Consider the following 22,372-nt stretch of genomic DNA (forward strand, 5'->3'; position numbering starts at 1 on the left):
ATTAACAATCTCAGAAAATTAGAATATTAAATGAAATCAGCAAAACAAGGACTGCAAATAGAGCAATATTGGACCTCTGAGAAGTAGAAGCATGCATATGTACTCAGTACTTGGTTTGGACCCCTTTTGCATCAATTACTGCCTCAATGTGGCGTGGCATGGATGCTATCAGCTTGTGGCACTGCTGAGGTGTTATGGAAGACCAGGAAGCTTCAATAGCAGCCTTCAGCTCTTCTACATTGCTCGGTCTCATGTCTCTCATCTTTCTCTTGGCAATGCCCCATAGATTCTCTATGGGGTCCAGGTCAGGCAAGTTTGCCAATATTGTTCTATTTGCAGTCCTTGTTTTGCTGATTTCATTTAATATTCTAATTTTCTGAGATTGTTAATTTGGGGTTTTCATCAGCTGTACACTATAAACATCACAATTGTAATAAATAAAGGCTTGACATATCTCGCTTTGCATGTCATGAGTCTATCTCATATATTAGTTTCACCTTTTAAGTTGTATTAATGAAATAAATTAACTTTTCCACAATATTCTAATTTTTCGAGTTTCACCTGTACATGCATTTATAGCCACAGTGTCAAATCTTAATGAAAGGACTTTGGTCTTGCTCTTTTCATGTCAGTAGAAACCTTGTTTACTGCAGTTTGCTTTCACTGCCATCAAGCTAGCAGTGTGTGGGCAGCAGCAAGGCAGAGCACAATGACCTTTTCCAATGTGATGTTTAATTAAAGATTGTGAGGAGCAGACTTGTGACATTTTGAGTATTACAGTGTGGCTTGCTGAAGGACATTTAAAATGATGGCTGCAATATCCACTAGTCTCCTTCCATCTTCCCCACTTCCCTTTTGATAACATCATTTCTGAAATCAGATTGAAAATCTAATTTACACCCCTTTCTAGAAAAATAAGGCAACATGATATATCTCAAAAATTATTGCTCAGAAAAAAGAGAGGCCCAGACGTTATCTTGCAGTGACCTTGTTCAGGATGAGAAACACTCTCAAGAATTGGAAACTTGCAGTCACTGGTTAATAGAAATACTAATGCTGAGGCAATATCTCTCTGAAGAGCAGTTGCTGAAAATCACAGGTGAGGAGAGGGTTGTTGCACTTGTGTCCTTTTCATGGGCTTCCCATGGGCATCTGGTTTGCCCCTGTGAGAAAAGGATGCAGGATTAAATGGGTCGTTGGCTTGATCCAGCAGCCTCTTGTTATGTTCTCATGAGGTACGATCAGCTTTTGACATTCAGTGGTATACACACTTGTGTGAAGGCCTGTAGCTCAGTTGTAGAGCAACTGGTTTGCATGCAGAATATCCCCATTTCAATCCCTGGCACCTCCTGGAAAGGATACCTGCCTCTAACCCTGGAGAGCTACTCCTGTAGGTAAGGTAAAGGCTAAAGGACCCCTGGACGGTTAAGTCCAGTCAAATGCAACTATGGGGTTGCAGCATTCATCTTGTTTCAGGCTGAGGGAGACTGCGTTTGTTCACAGACAGCTTTCCGGGTCAGGTGGCCAGCATGACTGAACTGCTACTGGCGCAACAGAACACCATGACTGAAGCCAGAGCGCACGGAAATGCCGTTTACCTTCCCGCCACAGCAGTACCTGTTTATCTACTTGCACTTTTTGGTGTGCTTTCGAACTGTGAGGTTGGCAGAAGTTGGGACAGAGCAACAAGAGCTCACCCTGTCATGCGGATTCGAACCGCCAACCTTCCAATCAGCAAGCCCAAGAGGCTCAGTGGTTTAGACCACAGCACTACCACGTCCCTAGTTACCTTTTTGTTACTCCCATACAGTGTATTGAGTCCCCACAGCAGATGATACCGAGCTGGCTGGACCAATGGTCAGTAAAAGGTCGATTCCTGTGTTCCCCTGAAAGAACCCTGACTCTCTTTGGGAACAGATGGGAAACAGAGGCGACTTTTGATCACTGGGGTTAACTGATTATGAAGAGTGTCTTCAGTTTTTAATCTAAACTTATTTTAGTTTGTTTCAGAGGGATATTTTATATAAGTTTTAATCATATTGTTGCCTATCACATGAAAGCAGGGGAAGCATCCAGTCCTCATCTGACCCTTTGTCAAACATAACACAACTAAAATAGGGTTCATACTATTTTACATTAAGAGTGTCACTTAACACTCTAGAATGCTTCCCACCTTTCTAATGTCCTGAGCATGCAGACTGCAAGTGATCTCATCACCAGTCTCTAAAGCTGAAAGGTGGATAGAGGGCAAGAAGAAGAAGCTTGGGGGGAAGTAAATATGTTGAACCACAGAAGAGAATGGATTGGGAAGTAAGGGGAGGTTGTTACCAAACACTGGTGTGGGAAATCTGATTTCTGTAATATATGTGCAGCATAAGCCATGATTTTCCAGTAATGGTCTTCACGACCTCTTCCCTGCTTCTGTGTAGATATTAAACAAGTGACACATTTTTAAAAAAGAAGAAGAAGCTACAATTCTCTCTGCTCTTCACTAAACATCAGCCTCTTATGCAAATTCAGAATGCTATCCTTCTTTGCTTCTGGATTAAAAACCCCAAAAGCCATTTTAACAGAAGAGTAATCACTCGTGCAATTTGTGCTGAGATCAAATTTGGCATAGCTTGATTGGCAATCATTGCCTTTTATCTCGTTTGTGTTGATGAACATGCTCTCAGGATGTTTGCGTCTGCCGCTTCCATTCGGATTTGCACAGCCATTTCGCTCCAGCCATCTGGTTGTTCTCTATGGGCTGCCTTGACCCTTCTTTTTTGCTTTTTATTCCCACAGTGCAGTGAGTCACACATGAAAGGCTGGGGAGTACATATGCCCTCTCTTCCTCAGCTGTGTGCGACAGCAGATTCTCCCTTCTGGGTTTTGAGGTAAACCCAATATGACTCTTTTGCAGTACTGAATCCCTTTGCACAGTAAAAGAAGAAAAGGTCTGCATCATTCCTGAAAACAGACGATCAGTAGCTTAGAAGCATCATTAGTGCTGGTAGAGTTATGTTATGATGAACAACTTATTTATACAGTGCTACCAATGCACATGGAACGCCACAGCATTTCATAAGCAAGGACATATCTCTGCATCAAGAATATAGGTAAGCCTGCTGGATCAGGCCAATGGCCAATCTGGTCCAACATGCTCTTCTCACAGTGGTCAACCAGATGCCTGTGGGAAGCATGCAAGCAGGACTTGGGTGCAACATCACAAGACACACCTGCGATTCCCAACAACTGGTATGAAAACTGGTATTTGCCTTGGTAGGGCCAAATGAGGCACATTAGCTTGTTCACTTGTCTGCTCCTTTCACACACTTCTTATCTGTTGAACATAATTTTCATCTTGCCTTTCCAAGCTTATCTGAAGCCAAGATGAACAGTTAATTTCTGTCAGGAGTGTGTGCAGGAGCCAGGCCCTGTGACCAGTAGGGCTTCGCAGGACTGCGGCCTTCCTAAGTTTGTTCTGGAGAGGCAAGGTGCGGCCACACAGGTGGGGCCGCTTGGTAACTCACTGCACCTGGTGGTAAGAGCCGGGAAGGGATATAAGGTCAGCATTTCCCTTCGGCTCTTTGCCACAGCAACTCGTTTCCTGCCTTGCTGCGTTGGGCTTCTTGCTTCCTGATCCTCAGACCTCAGCTTCTTGACTCCTTGCTTCTCGACCCTTGGACCCTTGATTTCGTGACTCCCTGCTTCCTGACCCTTGGACCCCTGGTTTCTGGACTCTTGTTCCTGCTCCCATCCCGCCATCTTGCCCCCGGTCCCGACGTCCTCAGCCGGGACTTTGATCGCCCGTAGACCAGACCACGACAATTTCCCCCAGTAAAACCCAACACTTGCAGATTTTGGGAGCCCGATAAGGGAAAACAACCAGCACCTATTGCACCAATTAAGCATTGTTAAACCAGTACTGTTCCATCATGAAGTGGCATCTGGTGAAAACTCCATGCTGAAAGATACAGCGGCGGTCTTGCTTCCAAAACACTCCTCCAAACTCACAAAAACCTTTTTGAACATTAAGTTATGACGTTAGGCGATTGTTCTATTCCAAAGCAGCAAAAAAATAATATTGTCATCAATCTTTTTCAATTATATTTGAAATTTCTTTGAAAAGCAGAGCCTGCCACAGGACAACAAATAAACACTGATACGTTTAATGGAGTTGGGGGCACGGAATTGTATTAAGAATTTTTCAGCTAACAAATAGATTTGACAGCTTTGACAATAAGTTTTGAACATAGCCTTTTGTTTCCAAAGTTCCTTGAAGAACAACACAGTGAGATATGTTTCATATTGGGCCAGACACAAGTCACAGCTCCCCCTCACCCATCTTTAGGTACAAAGGCAGTACAGAAAGACAGCCGAGGCCTGAAAGAGGACGAGAAAGATTTTCAAAGGGCAGCCTGTCTTTGAAATGTCAGCATACAATGAATAAAAGTAGCAGAATATCTGGTGACCAGGAAAGTGGGCATCTGCTGCCTGACATCCTTTTTGTGCTTCTCACTGCTCATCCCCAGTCATGAAAGATGGTGGGTTGATGATGACAGTCATCTGCTTAATGTCACGGTAGTTTATCTCAAATTGTGTTTCTGGGAATTTGGACTGGACTAAATGGGCACATATTGGAGTCAGCTAGATTCCTCCTCCTAAGATAGCATCACCAAGCTACTCTATTTTCCAGAGATAGAACAGCCTAATTGTGGATGCTATCACATAAGGAGAAGGCTGAATGCCAGGGCTGAAATTTAAAATGCAGGCCAGCCTAGGTATTTGGAGAATTAACACCTGCAAACAAATGCAGGGGAACTTCAAGAGATGGGTTACTCTCTGAACTTGAGGGTTAGATTCGATGGTGGTTGGTTGGTTGTTGGCGGCATTCTCACACAGCATATTCAGATGCACCCTCATGTGTTAACCCTCCCCTCCCGCTGTCCTCTCTGCTGCAATCCTGCTCCCTCTAAGCCTGTTAGACAACTGTTTGTTGAGCTGGATGGGAGGAGGGGCATAATTTCAAATTATTTAGATGGCCTGAACGATGTGCCACTGCCATGTGCCATTGTCCCATCCCCAGCCTTTCAAAAAACCTGCTTGAATTTACCTGCAAAATCCAGTAGCAGGAGGAATTTGACTTGAGGCAGTTTGACCTGTGGGGGCTGCCCAGATTTTTCTAGAAGATTACCAGTAGGAGGGGGCAGCCCAGGCACCCATTGCCCACCAATCATTTCTTGGGGAAGGAAAGGGATCGCTAACGCATTCACAGATTTCGATAGCTGCTTATGTATTATGTTTCACCCTTTCTTTTCTTTTCTTTTGATATTTTTTTAAAAATTATTTTCAATTACAACAATCTAATAGCCTCATTATAACAATGCCAATTTATAATACAATTAGTAATACCAATCATTGAGATGCCAAATTATATAATTTAGGTGTCGTCCCCCCCGCATGCTATAATTGACAGTTTGATGATTTATTTTCTGTGTTCCAAAATCTTATAAATTTCAGTTACGCTCTAGTCAAAATAACAATCTCTTATATCACAAATGCAGTTTTGATGACGTTTCACCCTTTAATTAACATGCACTGTTTTAAAAGTTTCTATAGGAATTTGCATAGAGGACTATGGTTTATATATGTCATCTGGTTTCATTCAAATGGCAGAAACTTACGGGTTCATCATCTCCCTTTGGACACAAGCAGGATACAGCACTGAGTAAAAATAAAATTATTCGCATAGCTGGTTTCTTGTAACAATTCAGTCATGATCTGCATGTGTACGTGGCTCTTTGTGTTAATGGCGACGGTAGGTCTTCATCCTAATCTCTGCACTATGCTTGCACGGAGGGGTCATCCTTCTTAAACACAGGTCAGTTTAGTGCAAGCGCATTGCAAGTCAAGTTCAAAGAGGAAAAAGAATGTGGAAGTCCCAAGTAGAGAAGTTGTGTGAACCACCATCTGTCACCGTATATATTTTTAGAATAAGACGGGTAGGTTAGTCTTAAAAGCCCATAGTATTAGAGGTTACATCCTAGTGATGAAAACAAGAGAAAAGCACACTCCACACACATCATTGTGCTGTTGGTGAGAAGGTTGCCATAGCGTTAGAAATTTTCATCTTAGGAAACAAAAAACTGTTCTATAGGGTCACCCATTCCCTACATCTAAAACCATGTGGCACCTCAAAGACTTGCCAAATTTATCTGGGCATAAGCTTTCGTGCAGATGCATGATTGTGTTTTCCTGAGTTACATGTACAAGGTGGGGTGATGGGAATGTAAAAAAAAAAAAGTGAGGTTAGAGGGAAACAAAATGCAGAAAGGAGCAAACAGTGATAATTACATATTTAACAGTGGTGATTCACAAAACGGTTTTTGATCTTTTGTGAATTATTAAGCGTGTAATTATCACTGTTGTCGTTTTCTGTATTTCATTTCTCTCTGATCTCACGCTTTCCTTTCAGTTCCCAATGACTGTCTCCCACGCAACTACGCATAAATGTACCCCACCTGCATCTCAGGAAACTGCACCATGCATCTGACAAAGTAGGCTATACCAATGGAAGGCTGACGATGGAGTCTGACTAAATTCCCTCTGATAGACTAAGTAAGATGGATGAAGAAAGATGGGGATCTATAGCTCAAGAATTGCAAGGGAACACTTGAGAGTTTAAATCTCAACAGGAAATATCAATTTAGCAATTTGTAGATTGCAGGACAGGGGACGCAGGTGGTGCTGTGGTTTAAACCACTGTGCCACTTGGACTTGCCAATCGGAAGGTCAGCGGTTTGAATCCCTGCAATGGGGTGAGCTCCCGTTGCTCGATCCCAGCTCCTGTCAACCTAGCAGTTCGCAAGCAGGCCCAAAAGTGCAAGTAGATAAATAGGTACCACTCCAGCGGGAAGGTAAAAAACGTTTCTGCGTGCTGCTCTGGCTTTGCCAGAAGCAGCTTAGTCATGCTGGCCACATGACCCAGAAAAACTGTCTATGGAAGCGGACAAACACTGGCTCCCTCAGCCTGTAAAGCAAGATGAGCACCGCAACCCCAGAGTCGTTCACAACTGGACTTAACTGTCAGGGGTTCCTTTACCTTTACCTTTAGATTGCAGGACAAATGTTTTTAATAAGCCAATTTGTGTCTCGCTATCATACCAGATTTTACAATAGGGCAGACCAAAGCTATGATACTATTATAGCGTTGATATAGCAGTCAACTAGTCTTGCAGTTTTGAATGTTATCAGCAAATAAATAAATAAATAAATAAATAAATAAATAAATACATACTTTTAAAGAAGGATTGTCCCTTTAAGATATAAATATCCCTGGTGGGTCGAACTGCCTCAACAACAATTCATATTTACACTTAAATCTTACTGAAGTCAAGTTGGCTTTTAGAATATAATTAAGAACACAGCTTGACCATAGCAAACTAGGGCTCCACTCAAACCTACAAAATCATTATGCATCTTATTACTCAGTGTCTCATTATTACACAGGTAAATTCATGGATCAACCTCTGTTGAAAATGTAGTGCATGAACTGGTTAGGTTATATAAGAGATCCATCTCTGAAGTCTAGTGTATCATCGCTGTTTTCACATATGCAAGTCACTAAGTTGTAGCCATCAGATGATGAACATGCATGTATGAAGATACCCCTATTGCTAAAAGAGCCCCACACCCTGACTTGTCCAAAGGCCATAAAAGCTCATTTAATGCAAAGAATCAATGAGAATTTAATCAGATTATTTCTTTACAAAAGCTCAAAAATCTGTGGTTGTAGTCAGAGTTATTTTACCACTGATGAAGGGAGGAATGATGTCACAAGTGATCTGTTTATTTTGCTGATACTGTGATATATAGATAAAAATATTATTGGGATGTTGTCACTTCCCTGTATGCTACTTACAAACTGCAACAGAAGGAATCTTCATGTAATGAAACTAGGTAATTTTAATAGCTATTTACTAGCTTTAATATATTCAAAGAAGAAACCCTATAATACACTAACATTTGTTTAATGTGTTAAAATATATTCAGGATAAAATATATAATTACAAAAAATTGGTATCGCCAAGCCAAACAATGTTGAAGATTTTTTAAATTAATTGTACTATTTATCAACAGCTACAAACCAAACTAAAGATTCAGCCTATTACAAAAAGGAGCAAGAGAGCTACATCAAGGGATGTGGCAAAACTTACCGGTAAATGAACTGCACATGGATTTATAGGCCAAATGTTTTGCAAGAAACCACTAACCTAACTTATGAAACATCAGTTGAGCTATGTCTATTTACCATTAAGATATCTGACCCAATACCGGATCATGCCTGTTTTCTCATGACCTGCAAACTTAAGCCAATGAGATGAGAACACAATTTTCAAGTTGACGATTAATTTTAAGTAATTTTATTTTCTCCTATAAGTGTTATTAAACCATAACATTGTGATTGGTTAAATGTTTAAAACAATGCACTTTTAGAATCAAAGATAAATTCTTTATAGAAATTTTGCCTGATTGATCCAAGTACATTTACTTAGAAATAAGTGAAGTCAATGGGGCTTTCGGCCATATCAATGCACATTGTGTAGGGCTGTTAACGCATGCTAACACAGTGCAAGGTAACTATTTGTTATTATTGAAACTATTAAAAGAAGTCCGTCATCTTGTGGTCACATTCTGTCACCCCATCCAGCTATCAGTTCCTGACATGGAAACTCTTGATCAGCACATGGTATTCACCCACCTGCAGTTGTGTTCAATGAAAGAGAGGACATCTGCACATACATACCTTTGAAATGAGTGTAACTGCTCATACACACAAGAGCCCATCTGCATAGCAGAAATAAATTTCCATCCCATTGTGATTCCTGCCACCCCGCTCCCCCACTCTCCATATCACAAAGTGGGACTCCATCTTATACCCCTAAATTAGATCCTGGAAATACACCACAGCTCATGTGCATAAGAGATTTATTCAGCTATAAAAAAATATTACAGGCTCTCCATTTTAAAGTCACAAAAAATATTCTTCAACTCTTCTAAACAAACATGGGTACATTAGGCCTAGTTCAATATTCAACATTCTGCAATGGCAGTATTTATTCCATTAACACCTATGTTTCCTCTTAGAATTCGCATTGGAGAAAGACCAAATCTGGGGACTATAATTCAATCTTCCTCTTAATTATTCATTTAATTATCTAAGTTCTGGTATACCACATTATCATGCCAGTGTTCAGTGGGTGGAACTCCACCATATTGTCACATTATAAATTAATAAAGCACACAGAGACACACAAAATTGCTTTGCACTCCAAATAGTAAATCCTTCATTTTCTGGTAACCTATGTCCTTCAAAATATGTCTATGCTACTGCCGCATAGTCACTGGTTTGTTCGTTTTTTTCACTCTCCTGTGGGCTGGTGATGGTGACTCTTGGAGCTGAGGTTTTCTCATAATTGGAATCATCCTAGACAGAGAGAAAGGGGGGGCGTATTTTAACTTGTCATATGGCAGAGATTTATTTATTTTTTTGTACGTGTTGATGTGATCAAGCAGAGCTTGCATGACCAGGACCCATCAAACCAAGCGCAGGTCCATAGCCATGTGAGATGGTTGGAAACTCTCCTTCTTTTGCTGTTCCAGAAGGCAGAAAAGCTCTGAAGGTTTATCAAACCCCTTGGAGGCCACCACAAAAGGGCTGGCTGGTGAACTATGTTTGGCTTGATGGGCCACAAGGTATTCAGCTGAGCGATAAGGCAACTAGCCTATAATGTGCTTGAATAAAAACAACAACAACAACAACTGAATTCTTCATGCCATGTATGAAACAAGTAGTTTTAGAAACCATTAAATGATGGCAAATGAATAAGCCAGCATCCTAGAAAAAAGTGAAGAGGACAACTGGGTAACAAAAAAATAGCAGTGTGATTGTACAAGCTAATTCATCCCAGCCTAACTTTTTATTTAACCAATGGAAGTGGCTTGAGTTTTGTCAGGGAACTGCCATCAGTGCCGGAGGGAGAGAGCAAGCTCCAGAGGGATCCCAGAGAGCGTCCCGGGATTGGGAGAGGCAGCCCATCTTCTGGGGAAGGGAATCAGCTTAGCTCCAGTGGAGAAGGGGGGCAGATGGGGGAATCTGAGAGGGGGTCACATGACTCCTTGCCGGGGACCAGCGGGGGGAGGAAGGGTCCTCCGCTGCCTACGCCCTCCTTGCGCAGAAGGCTTCCGCGCAGGGAAGGTAGGAGGAGACTGGGCGTGAAAGAACTTCTTTGTTGGAAGAAGTTTAAGAAACGCCCACTGGCGGATTCTGCCAGCGATTGAGACAGCCACGGGCGAGTGGCTGTCCGGACAGTGAGAGTTCACCCAGGTAAACCAGCCAGTGGTGGTGCCGATTTACGCACGAGCAACCCCTAGAACCATTGCAAGTTTTTTCTTGCTTTAGGTACAATTTTTAAAGATTACAAGTTACTCTCCAATTCTAGGAAATTTCATGGTGGCAGCTTGTGGCGCCTGAAACCAGGTTTTCGAGTGTAGACAAAGCATGTGGTTTCCAGATGTGCAATTCACTGGCTCACATCATTCAAGTGATCGTGACCTTGGCTTGGCACATCAGCACATGATACTGCAAAAACACTGCAGTCAGTTTTCTAAGTAACCTCTGAAAACGAGGTCAGAGTGCACAGAAGACTGGTGACCGGCAAACGTAAGGGTTGCAACTTGATCACAATATTAGTGTCGATGCAACATGTGAACGCTTTACCACTGGGATCACCCAGTATGAGATTATATACCGTCCTCATATAAAAGGTTGCAAAAAGGCAAGAAGAGCTGCCCCAAAGCTGAAAATCCAGCTGTGGAGTATGCTGGCTGCAAACAAACCTATTGTTAGAGCAGAAAAAATGGAAGCAGTAGCACATCGAAAGAGCAAAGACATGTTACCTGTTTTTGATCATCAGTACCTTCTTTTGTTTCTTCTTCATGACGATTGTGATCCATCTGTTCACCATTTTCCTCATTTGTCCCCCCATGCGCATGACTGCTAGGCTCATCTTGGTCAAGGTTCTGCCCTTGCTGCTCATCATCATAATGGCCATTCAGATTCTCTTCTGTTCCATTGATGGCCTCCCCTGTGTCTCCACCCTGATCCGCCTCTCCATTCATAGCTGAATAGTCTTCCTGGTGCCGAGCTTGATGTTCCGGTGCCATGGTCTCTTCCTCATCCACAGTTTCCGCTGGCCGCTAGTAAACCCAAAAACCCAAATTGCGTTATGCTCAGCTCTTTTGATTCATATATAAAGAACACATATGAGGTTCACAGACAAGCCAGGGTAAAGCTACTTTAAAGAGAAGAACTGTGCTCTGAACTGTGATACAGCACAAGCATCTCTACAATTACAGCACAATGCTGTTTCAACAATCTCATTCTGGTATAAGGGAGGTAGGCCTCTGAAAACCAGATACTGGTGACAAACTACAGGGGAGTCTTGTGAGCTTCCCAGCTGCAACTAACTGTTGGGTCCAAAATGCTGGATTAGGTTGATCTTTGGTCCAATCCAGAAGGTATCTATCTTCTTATACCCTGAAACAACAAATCTGTTCCACAAACCACATGGGAAGCTCCTTTGAAATTAAAGAGAGGCTAAAAAGCATCATATGATAACAGCATGGATAATGCCATAAAAAGCAAGAAGGCCAAATATCCAGCTGAGCAAGCAATCCCTTGGATATTAAGTAGTTCCTTATATCCTGACCAAGATTATTCCAATTTAATAATTTCAGACAGCACAATCATGCCTTGACAAAACACACGGGGCCTAGATGAACCTTTTTTATAACCACCCAGTAATTCAACCAAGCAGCCAGCCTGTTTTTGTATTTGTGCTGTTTTCTGGATTTTTGCCTCTATTCTCAATCAACCCAATTTTTCAGATTCCGAAAATCAGCTCAGATGAGCCCATCTATAACAGAATGCAGGTAAAATCACAGTCTGAAAGTAACTCCACTGCAAAACTTGGGAAGCACTGTTTGAATAAAAAGCACTTTTTAAAAGCATCTTTTCAAAAGTAGCTAGGCATTGACTACGGATATTACCTATTGCCGTTCAGACAAAAGAGAAAAAACAAGATCCTAACAGGCACACAGAGCAAGGCGTAAACACAACTTCAGAGAGCACTTAGGCTTGAAGAAATGAGCAATGCTTAAATACCGTTGCCATTTCCCAGTGAACAGTGATTTGTTATATATCCCAAATGCTTTACAAAGCAAAGCAAAACTCAAAACATTTTATTCCCTAACCAGCTAGGGTTGCTAAGTGACAATGGAGCACCTGTTTACAAAATTTAAACATTTGAAAAAGGGAAAGAAATCGTTGCTTCTGGGCTGGATTCAGTCTGATTGGTTTTCACTGAAAAGAGACATGTGCATTTCTAATTGTGTACATTTTAACTTTGCCCAACTGTAAATTTGAAATTTTGATTTCAGGAGATAAATATTATGGTTGTAAGTCACTTTGGGTTACCCTGGGCAACATAAGGCGGCTGGCAATTTTAATAAATAAATTATTTTGAAATGTGGTAATATCTGAGTGCAGGACACGGGTGGCACTGTGGGTTAAACCACAGAGCCTAGGACTTGCGGATCAGAAGGTCAGCGGTTCGAATCCCCACGATGGGGTGAGCTCCCATTGCTCGGTCCCTGCTCTTGCCAACCTAGCAGTTCGAAAGCACGTCAAAGTGCAAGTAGATTAATAGGTACTGCTCCGGCGGGAAGCTAAACGGCGTTTCTGTGTGCTGCTCTGGTTCGCCAGAAGCGGCTTAGTCACGCTGGCCACATGACCCGGAAGCTGTATGCCGGCTCCCTCAGCTAATAAAGTGAGATGAGCGCCGCAACCCCAGTCGGCCACGACTGGACCTAATGGTCAGGGGTCCCTTTACCTTTTTAATATCTGAGTGCCAACATAAGCATGAATCTTTAAGATACAAGTCAGATTTCAAAGGTCTCAATGGGCTGAGTCCAAAGACATTGCGGCAAAGCAGAACAAATTCCACTAATGCAAGAGAACTTCCCCTCGCTCTCCTACCTTCCCATGTGCCCCCTGCATCCCTTCAATCCTCTGCAAGGAACTACAGTGGTGCCCCGCAAGACGAAATTAATTCGTTCCGCAATTTTTGTCGTCTAGCGAATTTTTCGTCTTGCGAAGCACGAAATCCCATAGGAATGCATTGAAAATCAATTAATGCGTTCCTATGGTCAAAAAAAGTCCAAACAAAGTCAAATTTGGTACAACAACAGTTTATTAACTGCTCTTTAAAGTCACACATACTGTAAAGAGCAGTTCAAAAATTTAAGGGAAAATAAATTAACTTTATAAACAAAACATGTCTTTGTTTTTAGTCAAAGAAAAAAAGTCGCGAGACGTTTTCGTCTTGCGAAGCAAGCCCATAGGGGAAATTCGTCTTGCGAGGCAAATCGCGAACGGAAAAAACTTTCGTCTAGCGAGTTTTTTGTATTGCGAGGCATTCGTCTTGCGGGGCACCACTGTACCAGTTAGCAGTAGGGCCAGCTCTTTTGTTCTGCAATTTTGTACCTCTCCTTAAGTGGGCCCACTCTGAATCAGGCCAGCCAAGACCAGCATTATTGGGGTACCATCAGTCCCACTCATCCCTGGGCAGCATCCAGCCCACCTTTCATCTAGACAGTGTTATAAATGAACAGAAAACAAGTCTATTGGTTACTTTACTTTATACCATTTACAGTGGTGCCTTGGTTTTTGAACATCTCCGTTGACAATGCTTCGGTTTTCGAACATGCCTCGGAAATCGAACATGCCACGCGGCTTCCATATTGAATTTTCCGTATTGAGTTTTCAGTTTTCGAACGTTTCAGAACTCAAACGGTCTTACAGAATGGATTACATTCGAAAACCAGGGTACCACTGTATTTCCTATGGAGGACTTCCTAGCATCAGAAAGTACTTTATATGCTTGAGTACTTTCCATCAGAAAGTACTTTATATGCTTGAACAACAAGTGCCTTTCTTATCTGGTGTCACTTGAGAACAAACATTTATTTCCTGATTGCGAAACTCAATTAGGATTTTGAACCAGAGACCTGCCAAACATGGGTAAGAAAGCCATTAAAAGGCATTAAACATGAATGCTTTACATCTGCACAAGGATCCAGAGGATAGGGTTCACTCGTGATACTGTGACTAAAAACAAAAGCATTTCCATCAAGGGGTATTTCTCAGATGCCAGTTTCAAAACTTGAATCAATGTGGACATCTGTTTTTCATCTAGAAGGAAGACTAGCCTTGTGTCCTTGGAGGTTTTAAGTAGAGGTTGAATGGCCAACTGTCATGTATGATCTAGTTGAGATTCCTGTACTGCAGGGAGATGGACTAGATGCCCCTTCCAGTTCTACAAGTCTATGATTCCTCTGGCCCTATTGCTGCCACCACACCAATTTCCCTCTGATTTACTGCTACCATTGACACCACCACCACTTTTTCTAGCCTAACAAAGATGATACAGATTCACAGCAGCTGCATGTATACACACACAAACAAACCAACACACAAACACCAGGTTTGAAACACGTTGATAAACCATAATGAAAAGCTGCCATGAAATTCAAAAGCTCCAAACCTATTAACATCTCCAAGATTCCCATGCTGTCCTCACTGGTCCAATGCAACATCAGTAAAGCAATCATAAAGAGGCCAACAATAATAGCTCTTCTTTTATTACATTCCACACACTCTAGAGACCTATTCCACAAATGGTGTTGCTGCCCTAATCAAATGACCATGGGATTTAACTAATCATAGTTTCAGGCTCCTATGATTTTCATCATTATATTGCTTCATGCTTGTAATCTGGCCGAGGATTACATCATTCTCCATTACGAAGATTGAAAGATACCCATCCTGAACGTGACAGCATTTATCCTGTTATTCATTCTATTGACTTCACGCACATAGTTCAATTCCTTACAAAATTTGATATTTTGATAGAGGGTGGTTTATTTGAAACTTGAGTGCCATAATACTATTTGTATTCAGAACAGTTCAAATGCAAAACAGGAACATTTTGCATAAATCTAATGCTGGTTTGCACTTTGTGCAGTTTAATTTATACCCATCCATGTAGCCAGTATGAAAGTTCCAGTACTCAATAGCTAAGCTTTTGCTTTAATAGTACATTGCTGCAATATTCAATGACCATTATTGAATAAGGTTCTAAAAAGGTTACAGAAACCAGAAAACGGAACTTAGGTATTCCAATGCCAGCCATTTTCAAAGGTCTGTGTTCCTTCATTGATGGCAGTCTTAGTACATTGGCCAATGAAACAGTTTACCAATAACAGAAAAAGGATGGTTATGACAGCAGTGGAAAACCACAAGAGAAATGAGCCACAACTTTACTGCAAACTTATTTTCATTATGAGTCCCTTGTTCAAAGCTTGCAGCTTACCTGGTCAAGTGGGACCTCAGTTTGAGTGTCTTCATCTTCCTGGACTTCCACAGCCCCCCTCATTTCCGATCGCTTTTTGCCAGCCTTGTAAACTCCTTCCTCCTCTGAAATTGGAAAGAAGCAGAGTCCAACTGTGACACTGTGTGGCAAAATTAGTGAACTGCACTCAAGGACAGCCTGGAAAAGGTTTCCCATTCTTCACAGGTGTTTACTCTTATAGATTTAAGACATGCACCCATCGGTTTTGCTTTGGCTTTATAAGAGCACCAGCATTCTTACATGGAAAGAGAACGAAAATAACCACTGGAAGGAATTCAGTGTTGTGCTCTTCTAATTGTTCCATCAGCACAAGCATTATTGCTTGCTGGATGGAACAATTCTCCACTCTCCCCCCCCCATGCACTGTTCTGAGAGTTCTCCTGACCCTCCGGAGAAGATTTGGGGGTGCCACAGGGGCACACAGAAGAGGAGGAGAGAAAGCCCTGTTGTGCTAGTGGGGGCCTTTACATGAGTTTTCCACGAGCTTTCCACTAGCACGCTGGGTTAGTTGAATCTGGGCTTTAGGCTAATGCTTTGTCAAAAGTTGCATAAGCTCAATTCTGAGCTTTAATAATAATAATAATAATAATAATAATTTATTATTTATACCCCACGCATCTGGCTGAGTTTCCCCAGCCACTCTGGGCGGCTCCCAATCAAGTGTTAAAAACAGTACAGCGTTAAATATTAAAAACTTCCCTGAACAGGGCTGCCTTCAAAGCAAGTAAATATCAAACACGCTTATAAAGGAAAACATAGAACACACGTTTCACAAAATAGATGTTAACAAAACCCTCAAGTTGTTTTTTGTCAACAAAGCTTTACTCATTAGATTTCTTTCAGCACGGATAACAACTGGTACTTTGCTACGTCCACCATGGTTTAAGACAGTTATAAGGAAAATCTGCCAAGAACTACTCAAAAATCAATTTCATTCATTTCAAGTGAAAAGAAATTGTATGTTATTATTACATATTTTTATAGATTCAAATAATTATTAAATCACAGAAATGGGATAACTATAATATATATGAAGGAAGTCTTCAGGCTAAGAAGACAAATATTATATAGCATGGTGGAGAAGGAGAAAGCAATAACTGTGTCACCAATCCAAACTTGGCTAACCCAAGTATAGAAAAGAGATGTATTCGCAAATAGGAACACTGATACATTTTGTTTCTGGCTTTTGAACACAGTGGAAAAACATGAGAGGGCCTTCTCAGTGGCTGCACAAAATCTGCAACTTCTTTCTCAGAGAGTCATACAGTACTAGCGGTTCATGCAACTTTCTGCATTTTTTCAACTGGTATTTTAAATTGGCTTGCCATGCATTTCTGCCTTTTGAATTAAATATTTCTGAATGTAATGTTTTAAACATGCAGAGGAAGACAACATGCAAATAGAAGAATAACTTTATATACTGCCCCACTCTATCCTGTGGGGAGAAATCAGATGGCTGTATTAATCACCTGCTACAAAACACAAGGCAGTAGCCTAGACAAGGGATAGTCAATGCATAAAAGAGGAGAAAGGTTGGAACTTGGCTGCAGATGTGGAAGCAGCAGCTGGAATTCAGCAAACGGGACTGTCCAGCACCTTTCTGCTAGAGTCGTGTGAGTGTAGAAAGCATGGGAACATGGAAAGAACCATCTGGAAGCTGGAGTGTAGCACTATGCTAATGTCTAGGAGGGGAAATCTGGACTCCTGTGTCTCTGAAACTACTGAAAGACATTTCTCTGCTTTATCCAGCTCAGTATCTGCATTCCAGTTGACAGAACCTCGCTGATACACATTGATAAACAAGAAAATTACATGACTAAAATAAATAGCAAATGAGTTATAAATTCTAACAACTAATAAGAAATCAATATACTTTAAATAATAAAACACAGAAAATTAATGTTTCCTGCATACGTTCCCCTCCTAGGCAGCCCTAACAATAAAAAAAATATTGCAGCACAAATGGTAGTATTATGCATAGCCATTTAATACATTTCCAATTTGAAACTGATTGAAGTTCAGCATTAGGGGAAAAATAATCATGGTAATAACAGTCTGCCCTGAATATTTTATGGAAATCAGGGGCATTTACAGAGCTGTAAGCTCTGTATCTAAGTTAATGTAACTACAAAAAAATATTTAATGTCATTTACCAGATGCTGCCTCATAAAGCAAAAAAACAAAACAAACCCATAATAAACGCATTGTTCATTACATCCAACAAATACCCAAAAGGGATGAAGAGGATACAGGATTGTTTTCTAATCTTCACTCAAACAAAACACCAAAAAACTGGCATTGTTGCAGGAATCCATTTTAAAATGTCTCAAGAGAATTATAAATCTCTCAAGAGAAGGGAACATTTTTGTGTACAAAACAGAGGCCTCTGCTATGTTCCCTCATAGAAATCAGGAGGAGGAGACATATTTTAAGGGGCAACATAACAGAAATGAAATAAAAACTGATGACAAGGAAGCAGAACTATTTTCAAAATCCGTTTCCTGATAACAATGAGCTCATTCCGTTCTGCCATAGGCATGGCACTCACACACCGAATCAGTAACAATCAAGCCCTATGTACATTTACTCAGAAATAAGTTCCCTGGAGTTTTATGAGTCTTAACAGCCAAGAGCAGAGACAGGAAGTTATGTTGCTGTTGTTATATAAAAGTGTGAATTATTGCCGAACTGGTAATCTGGAACTTGAGCTGGTATAAAGAGACATGGCATGGCTTAGTTGGCATAGGCAAGCCTGGCGTAAATGAGACATGGCCTCTCTGCATATATGTTATGAAGGATTATAGAAATTGAGTAATCCTAAAGGGACAGGCTGCCCTGAGTGCTCACTGGAAGGACAGATTGTGAAGATGAGGCTCCGATACTTTGGCTACCTCATGAGAAGAGAAGACTCCCTGGAAAAGACCCTGATGTTGGGAAAGATGGAGGGCACAAGGAGAAGGGGATGACAGAGGACGAGATGGTTGGATAGTGTTCTCAAAGCTACCAGCATGAGTTTGACCAAACTGCGGGAGGCAGTGGAAGACCGGAGTGCCTGGCGTGCTCTGGTCCAGGGGGTCATGAAGAGTCGGACACGACTAAACGACTAAACAACAACAAAGGGACAGGCTAGAGGCAAGCCAGAACCGTACCATAAGTATTATTAATTCTTTAATATGCACACCAACAACCATGGCAGAGTGTTAATTTTCAGTGATTCAATATGTCATGTTTATATGTTGAGTTCACTTTTATAAGAATAGCTGGGGAACACCGCCTTGTGATAATGTTTTCCTGGAAAATAAATTACTATGCACCATAAACCAAAGGGCCCAAAGGTATGGCTGTTTGACTGTGCTGTTACCCTATTGTCATTCTGCTTGTAGCAATGGTAATGATCCCAAACTATTAGGTTGCAAAGAATACATCTTATGAAGCAGAACTCCATTCTCTGTTTCAGAGAGATGGAACAGCGCAGCAAAAATTGTTGACGACAACAGTAAGATAATGGAAACCAGAGACCGGTGAGATAATGGAAAAGGTCTTCATAACATGAGAAAATAGTTCCAGTAAGGGTCAAAGACTCTAAAATTGTAACATACAGAGGTGGTACCAGAATGTGGTTTTCATAATATACCATCTATGTTCCATAACATTATAGAACTTTATGTATTTCACATAATGATTTGAATCAGCCTGTCCATTCTTTTGCTGCCGCCTTCTAGAAAAAGCAGGTCGTTCTGTTTAAAGGCTTCTCAAACCTCCATTCAGAGGCTGTAATACAGTGGTGCCTCGCAAGATGAAATTAATTCATTCCGCAAGTCTCTTCGTCTTGCGGTTTTTTCGTCTTGCGATGCACGGTTTCCCATAGGAATGCATTGAAAATCAATTAATGCGTTCCTAGGGAAACCGCCTTCAGACCAGGTCCGGGGACAGTCTGTCCCTGGACCTCTTCTGAAGGCTGGGGGGGGGACAAGGGCTTTTCTTCCCACCCCCAGCATTTTAAAAAACCCCGGGACAGCGGAGAACTTCTCCGCTGTCCGGGGCGATCTTAAAATGCTGGCGGGCGGCATTTTAAAATCGCCCCGGGACAGCGGAGGACTTCTCCGCTGTCCGGGGCGATTTAAAAGCGCCTGGGAAGGCAGGCAGGGGGGACAAAGACTTTTGCCCCCCGCCAGCCTTCAGAAGAGGTCCTGGACCTCTTCTGAAGGCTGGCGGGGGCGAAAGTCTTTGCTCCCCCCCGCCTGCCTTCAAAAGCTGTCCGGCCAAAGCTTCGCGGACCTCTCCGCCAGCAGTGGCAGCGCTGCCACTGCTGGCGGAGGGTTGCCGGCATGCCGAAGCCTGCGCGCGCTGACATCAGCGCTCCCAGGCTTCGCGGACCTCTCCGCCATCTCCCTGCAGCCCCTTGCTGCAAAAGACGATCTCCCTGCAGCCCCTTGCTGCAAAAGACGTCCGGGGGAAGCGGGGAAGAAGCGCGTCGCTTCCCGCTGCCCCCGGACCTCTTTTGAAGCAAGGGGCGGTGGGGAGAAGCGATCTCCCCGCAGCCCCTTGCTTCAAAAGAGAAGACCCGCTGTCCCCGGGGCAAGCTTCGTTTTGCGAAGCAAGCCCATAGGGAAATTCGTCTTGCGAGGCAACTCGAAAACGAAAAAACCTTTTGTTTTGCGAGTTTTTCGTCTCACGAGGCGTTCGTCTTGCGGGGTACCACTGTATATATTGCAAGCCAGGACCAAATAGGTGGAGGCAATTTTTGTTCTTTCTTGTCACACCTAATGAGAATATCCATTTGCAAGTATTTCTCATTAATGCATGCATGCTCCACATAGATAGATGTCAACTCTCAAAAATTACTGCCAAAATTCCTCTAAATACTAATGCATTACCATTCGTCTTTCAGAAGAATACCTATCAACTTCTCAGCATGAAGAATACATAGAGACATTAAAACTCAATTTGTATAGCAAACCAAGCCAAACTGATATTCCAGGTAACTATTACCTTGCAGGTAGTAAAACCCTCATTTCAAAGAACTTGTGGGGGAGGGGAATAGTTTCAGCCCCAAGCTAGTCACAAATTGTTACACATCCTTCTCAGAAAAATAAAAGGGACATCTTATCACCTGCTGAATAACCTCTCCAATTAAAGTTATTTAATTTTTCCTTTAAAAAAACAAAAGAGACTGCTAGCACACAATATTTAAAAACTGGATGCAGGGATTAACCTGCCCTGCCTAAAACAGTAAGACTCTTTGAAATACAAGAAAGGACTCTATCATATGAGAAATACAACAGTGGGGTTTTTTTTTTTCTCTATAGAAAGTCACAATAACCTTTTAGAACTGATTATTACAGAACCACAGATGGGCCATTTGGCAGAAAAGTCACAATAAGGCATAAGATGTTAGATAACATTTGATATATTGTCTCCACATTTGCAGAAATATATGAAAGAGAACTGTTTTTCAGTGGCTCTCAATCTTTCCAGAGGATACCTCCCAGAAGATGGTGCTGGGAAACTGCTGTTCCACTAGTGGCTACTGGGGAACAGGGTTCCACAAAGACCAATCTTAGGTTATCTACCCATATGCATCTGCCTAAGCCTTAAGGTGAATACCGATCTTGATTGGTAGGCATATAGATAGGCAGATCTATATGTAAACACTATGAGAAATTATCTAGAGGCTTGGGATGCTGATGTGTCATTAGTTTGCTTATGATACTGAGATCTACCTTTTGTTTCTATCTTCTGATCTTAGGGAAGTGCAGGCCCTCATGTCCTGAATCAATGTTTAGAATCAGTCATGGCTTGGTGAACAAACTGAAACTTAAATCCAGGCATGAGTACAGTGCTCTGGTCCTCAGTGGCGTTGCACTGCTGGTGAAAAACAAAATACAGGTAGTGCTCCTGGAGCAGGCATTGTCCCTGGGTGACCTGACGATGGCAATGGCCAGGAGTACATTTTACCAGGTATGTGTCACTCTACAACTGCACTGGTACCTAGAGAAATCAGACACACATCCAAACAGTGTTAGGGAAAGAATTACCGTATTTTTTGCACCATAACACTCACTTTTTTCCTCCTAGAAAGTAAGGGGAAATGTCTGTGCGTGTTATGGAGGGAATGCCTACGGGTGGCATGCCTACGGATTTTTCTCCTCTAAAAACTACGTGCGTGTTATGGTCGGGTGCGTGTTATAGAGCGAAAAATACGGTAACTAACAGTCTAGTTGACTTCTGCATGTGAAATGTGGGAGGACATCTTGCCCTTGGCCTCAGCAGTAAAACATATGTGGGTTGTTATTTGGTTAATTTTGGCATTCTGGTTCAGTTTAAGCTGCTTAATCATTTGGTTGGTGTAGCCATTTGTTCTGCAATGCTTGAGTAGAAGTCATAGCTCAATGGCAGGGCAAATTCCTTACATGAAGAAAACCCCAGGTATCAAACTCCTGGAAGAGGGGTATAATGTTTTCCTTGGAAGTCTACAAAGGAAATTTGGAGGCTCATTCTACCTGCTGATAGGGTTGAACAACAATGGGCCCACAATCCTGGACTGTTCTTGAGAACAAATCAGTACGGGCCTGGATTAGAGGACAAAGTTTGATTTAGTGATCACATTAAGGCATCTCTTGTAGAGGTGAGGGAATACCTTTGGCACAGCCAAGGAAAATTGAAACCGCTGGCTGGCTCCACATTTTATTCTGGGTCAGGGTTAAGGCAGATGACTTTAAGGAGTAGGGCAGCAATTGACACCTTTCCTTCCTGGAAATTGTGGTCTCACAGGAAGGTTAGGAATAGCTAAGGTTGACTGTTAATCACTTTTGCATATCTTCAAAAGTCATGGTCAAGCCTACTCCAGTATT

General features: G+C 41.9%; 1 protein-coding gene across 8 annotated transcripts in view; it reads right to left on the reverse strand.

The window, feature by feature from the left end:
• Positions 1 to 8,956: 8,956 nt before the first annotated feature.
• DCDC2 (doublecortin domain containing 2) overlaps positions 8,957 to 22,372 on the reverse strand; it is a 48,184-nt gene continuing 34,768 nt past the window's right edge. For 7 of the 8 annotated variants that reach the window (XM_082235008.1, XM_082235007.1, XM_082235003.1 and 4 more), the window contains 3 exons: positions 15,480 to 15,583; positions 10,945 to 11,244; positions 8,957 to 9,472 (listed from right to left, as the gene is read on the reverse strand). In XM_082235008.1, the coding sequence (XP_082091134.1) occupies positions 9,368 to 9,472; positions 10,945 to 11,244; positions 15,480 to 15,583 (509 nt within the window). In that variant the 3' untranslated portion in view covers positions 8,957 to 9,367. The remainder of the gene's footprint in view (positions 9,473 to 10,944; positions 11,245 to 15,479; positions 15,584 to 22,372) is intronic. The other variant, XM_082235010.1, reaches the window with a different exon arrangement.

The sequence above is a fragment of the Podarcis vaucheri genome, assembly GCF_965113315.1.
Source record: "Podarcis vaucheri genome assembly, chromosome: 8".
NCBI lineage: Eukaryota > Metazoa > Chordata > Lepidosauria > Squamata > Lacertidae > Podarcis > Podarcis vaucheri.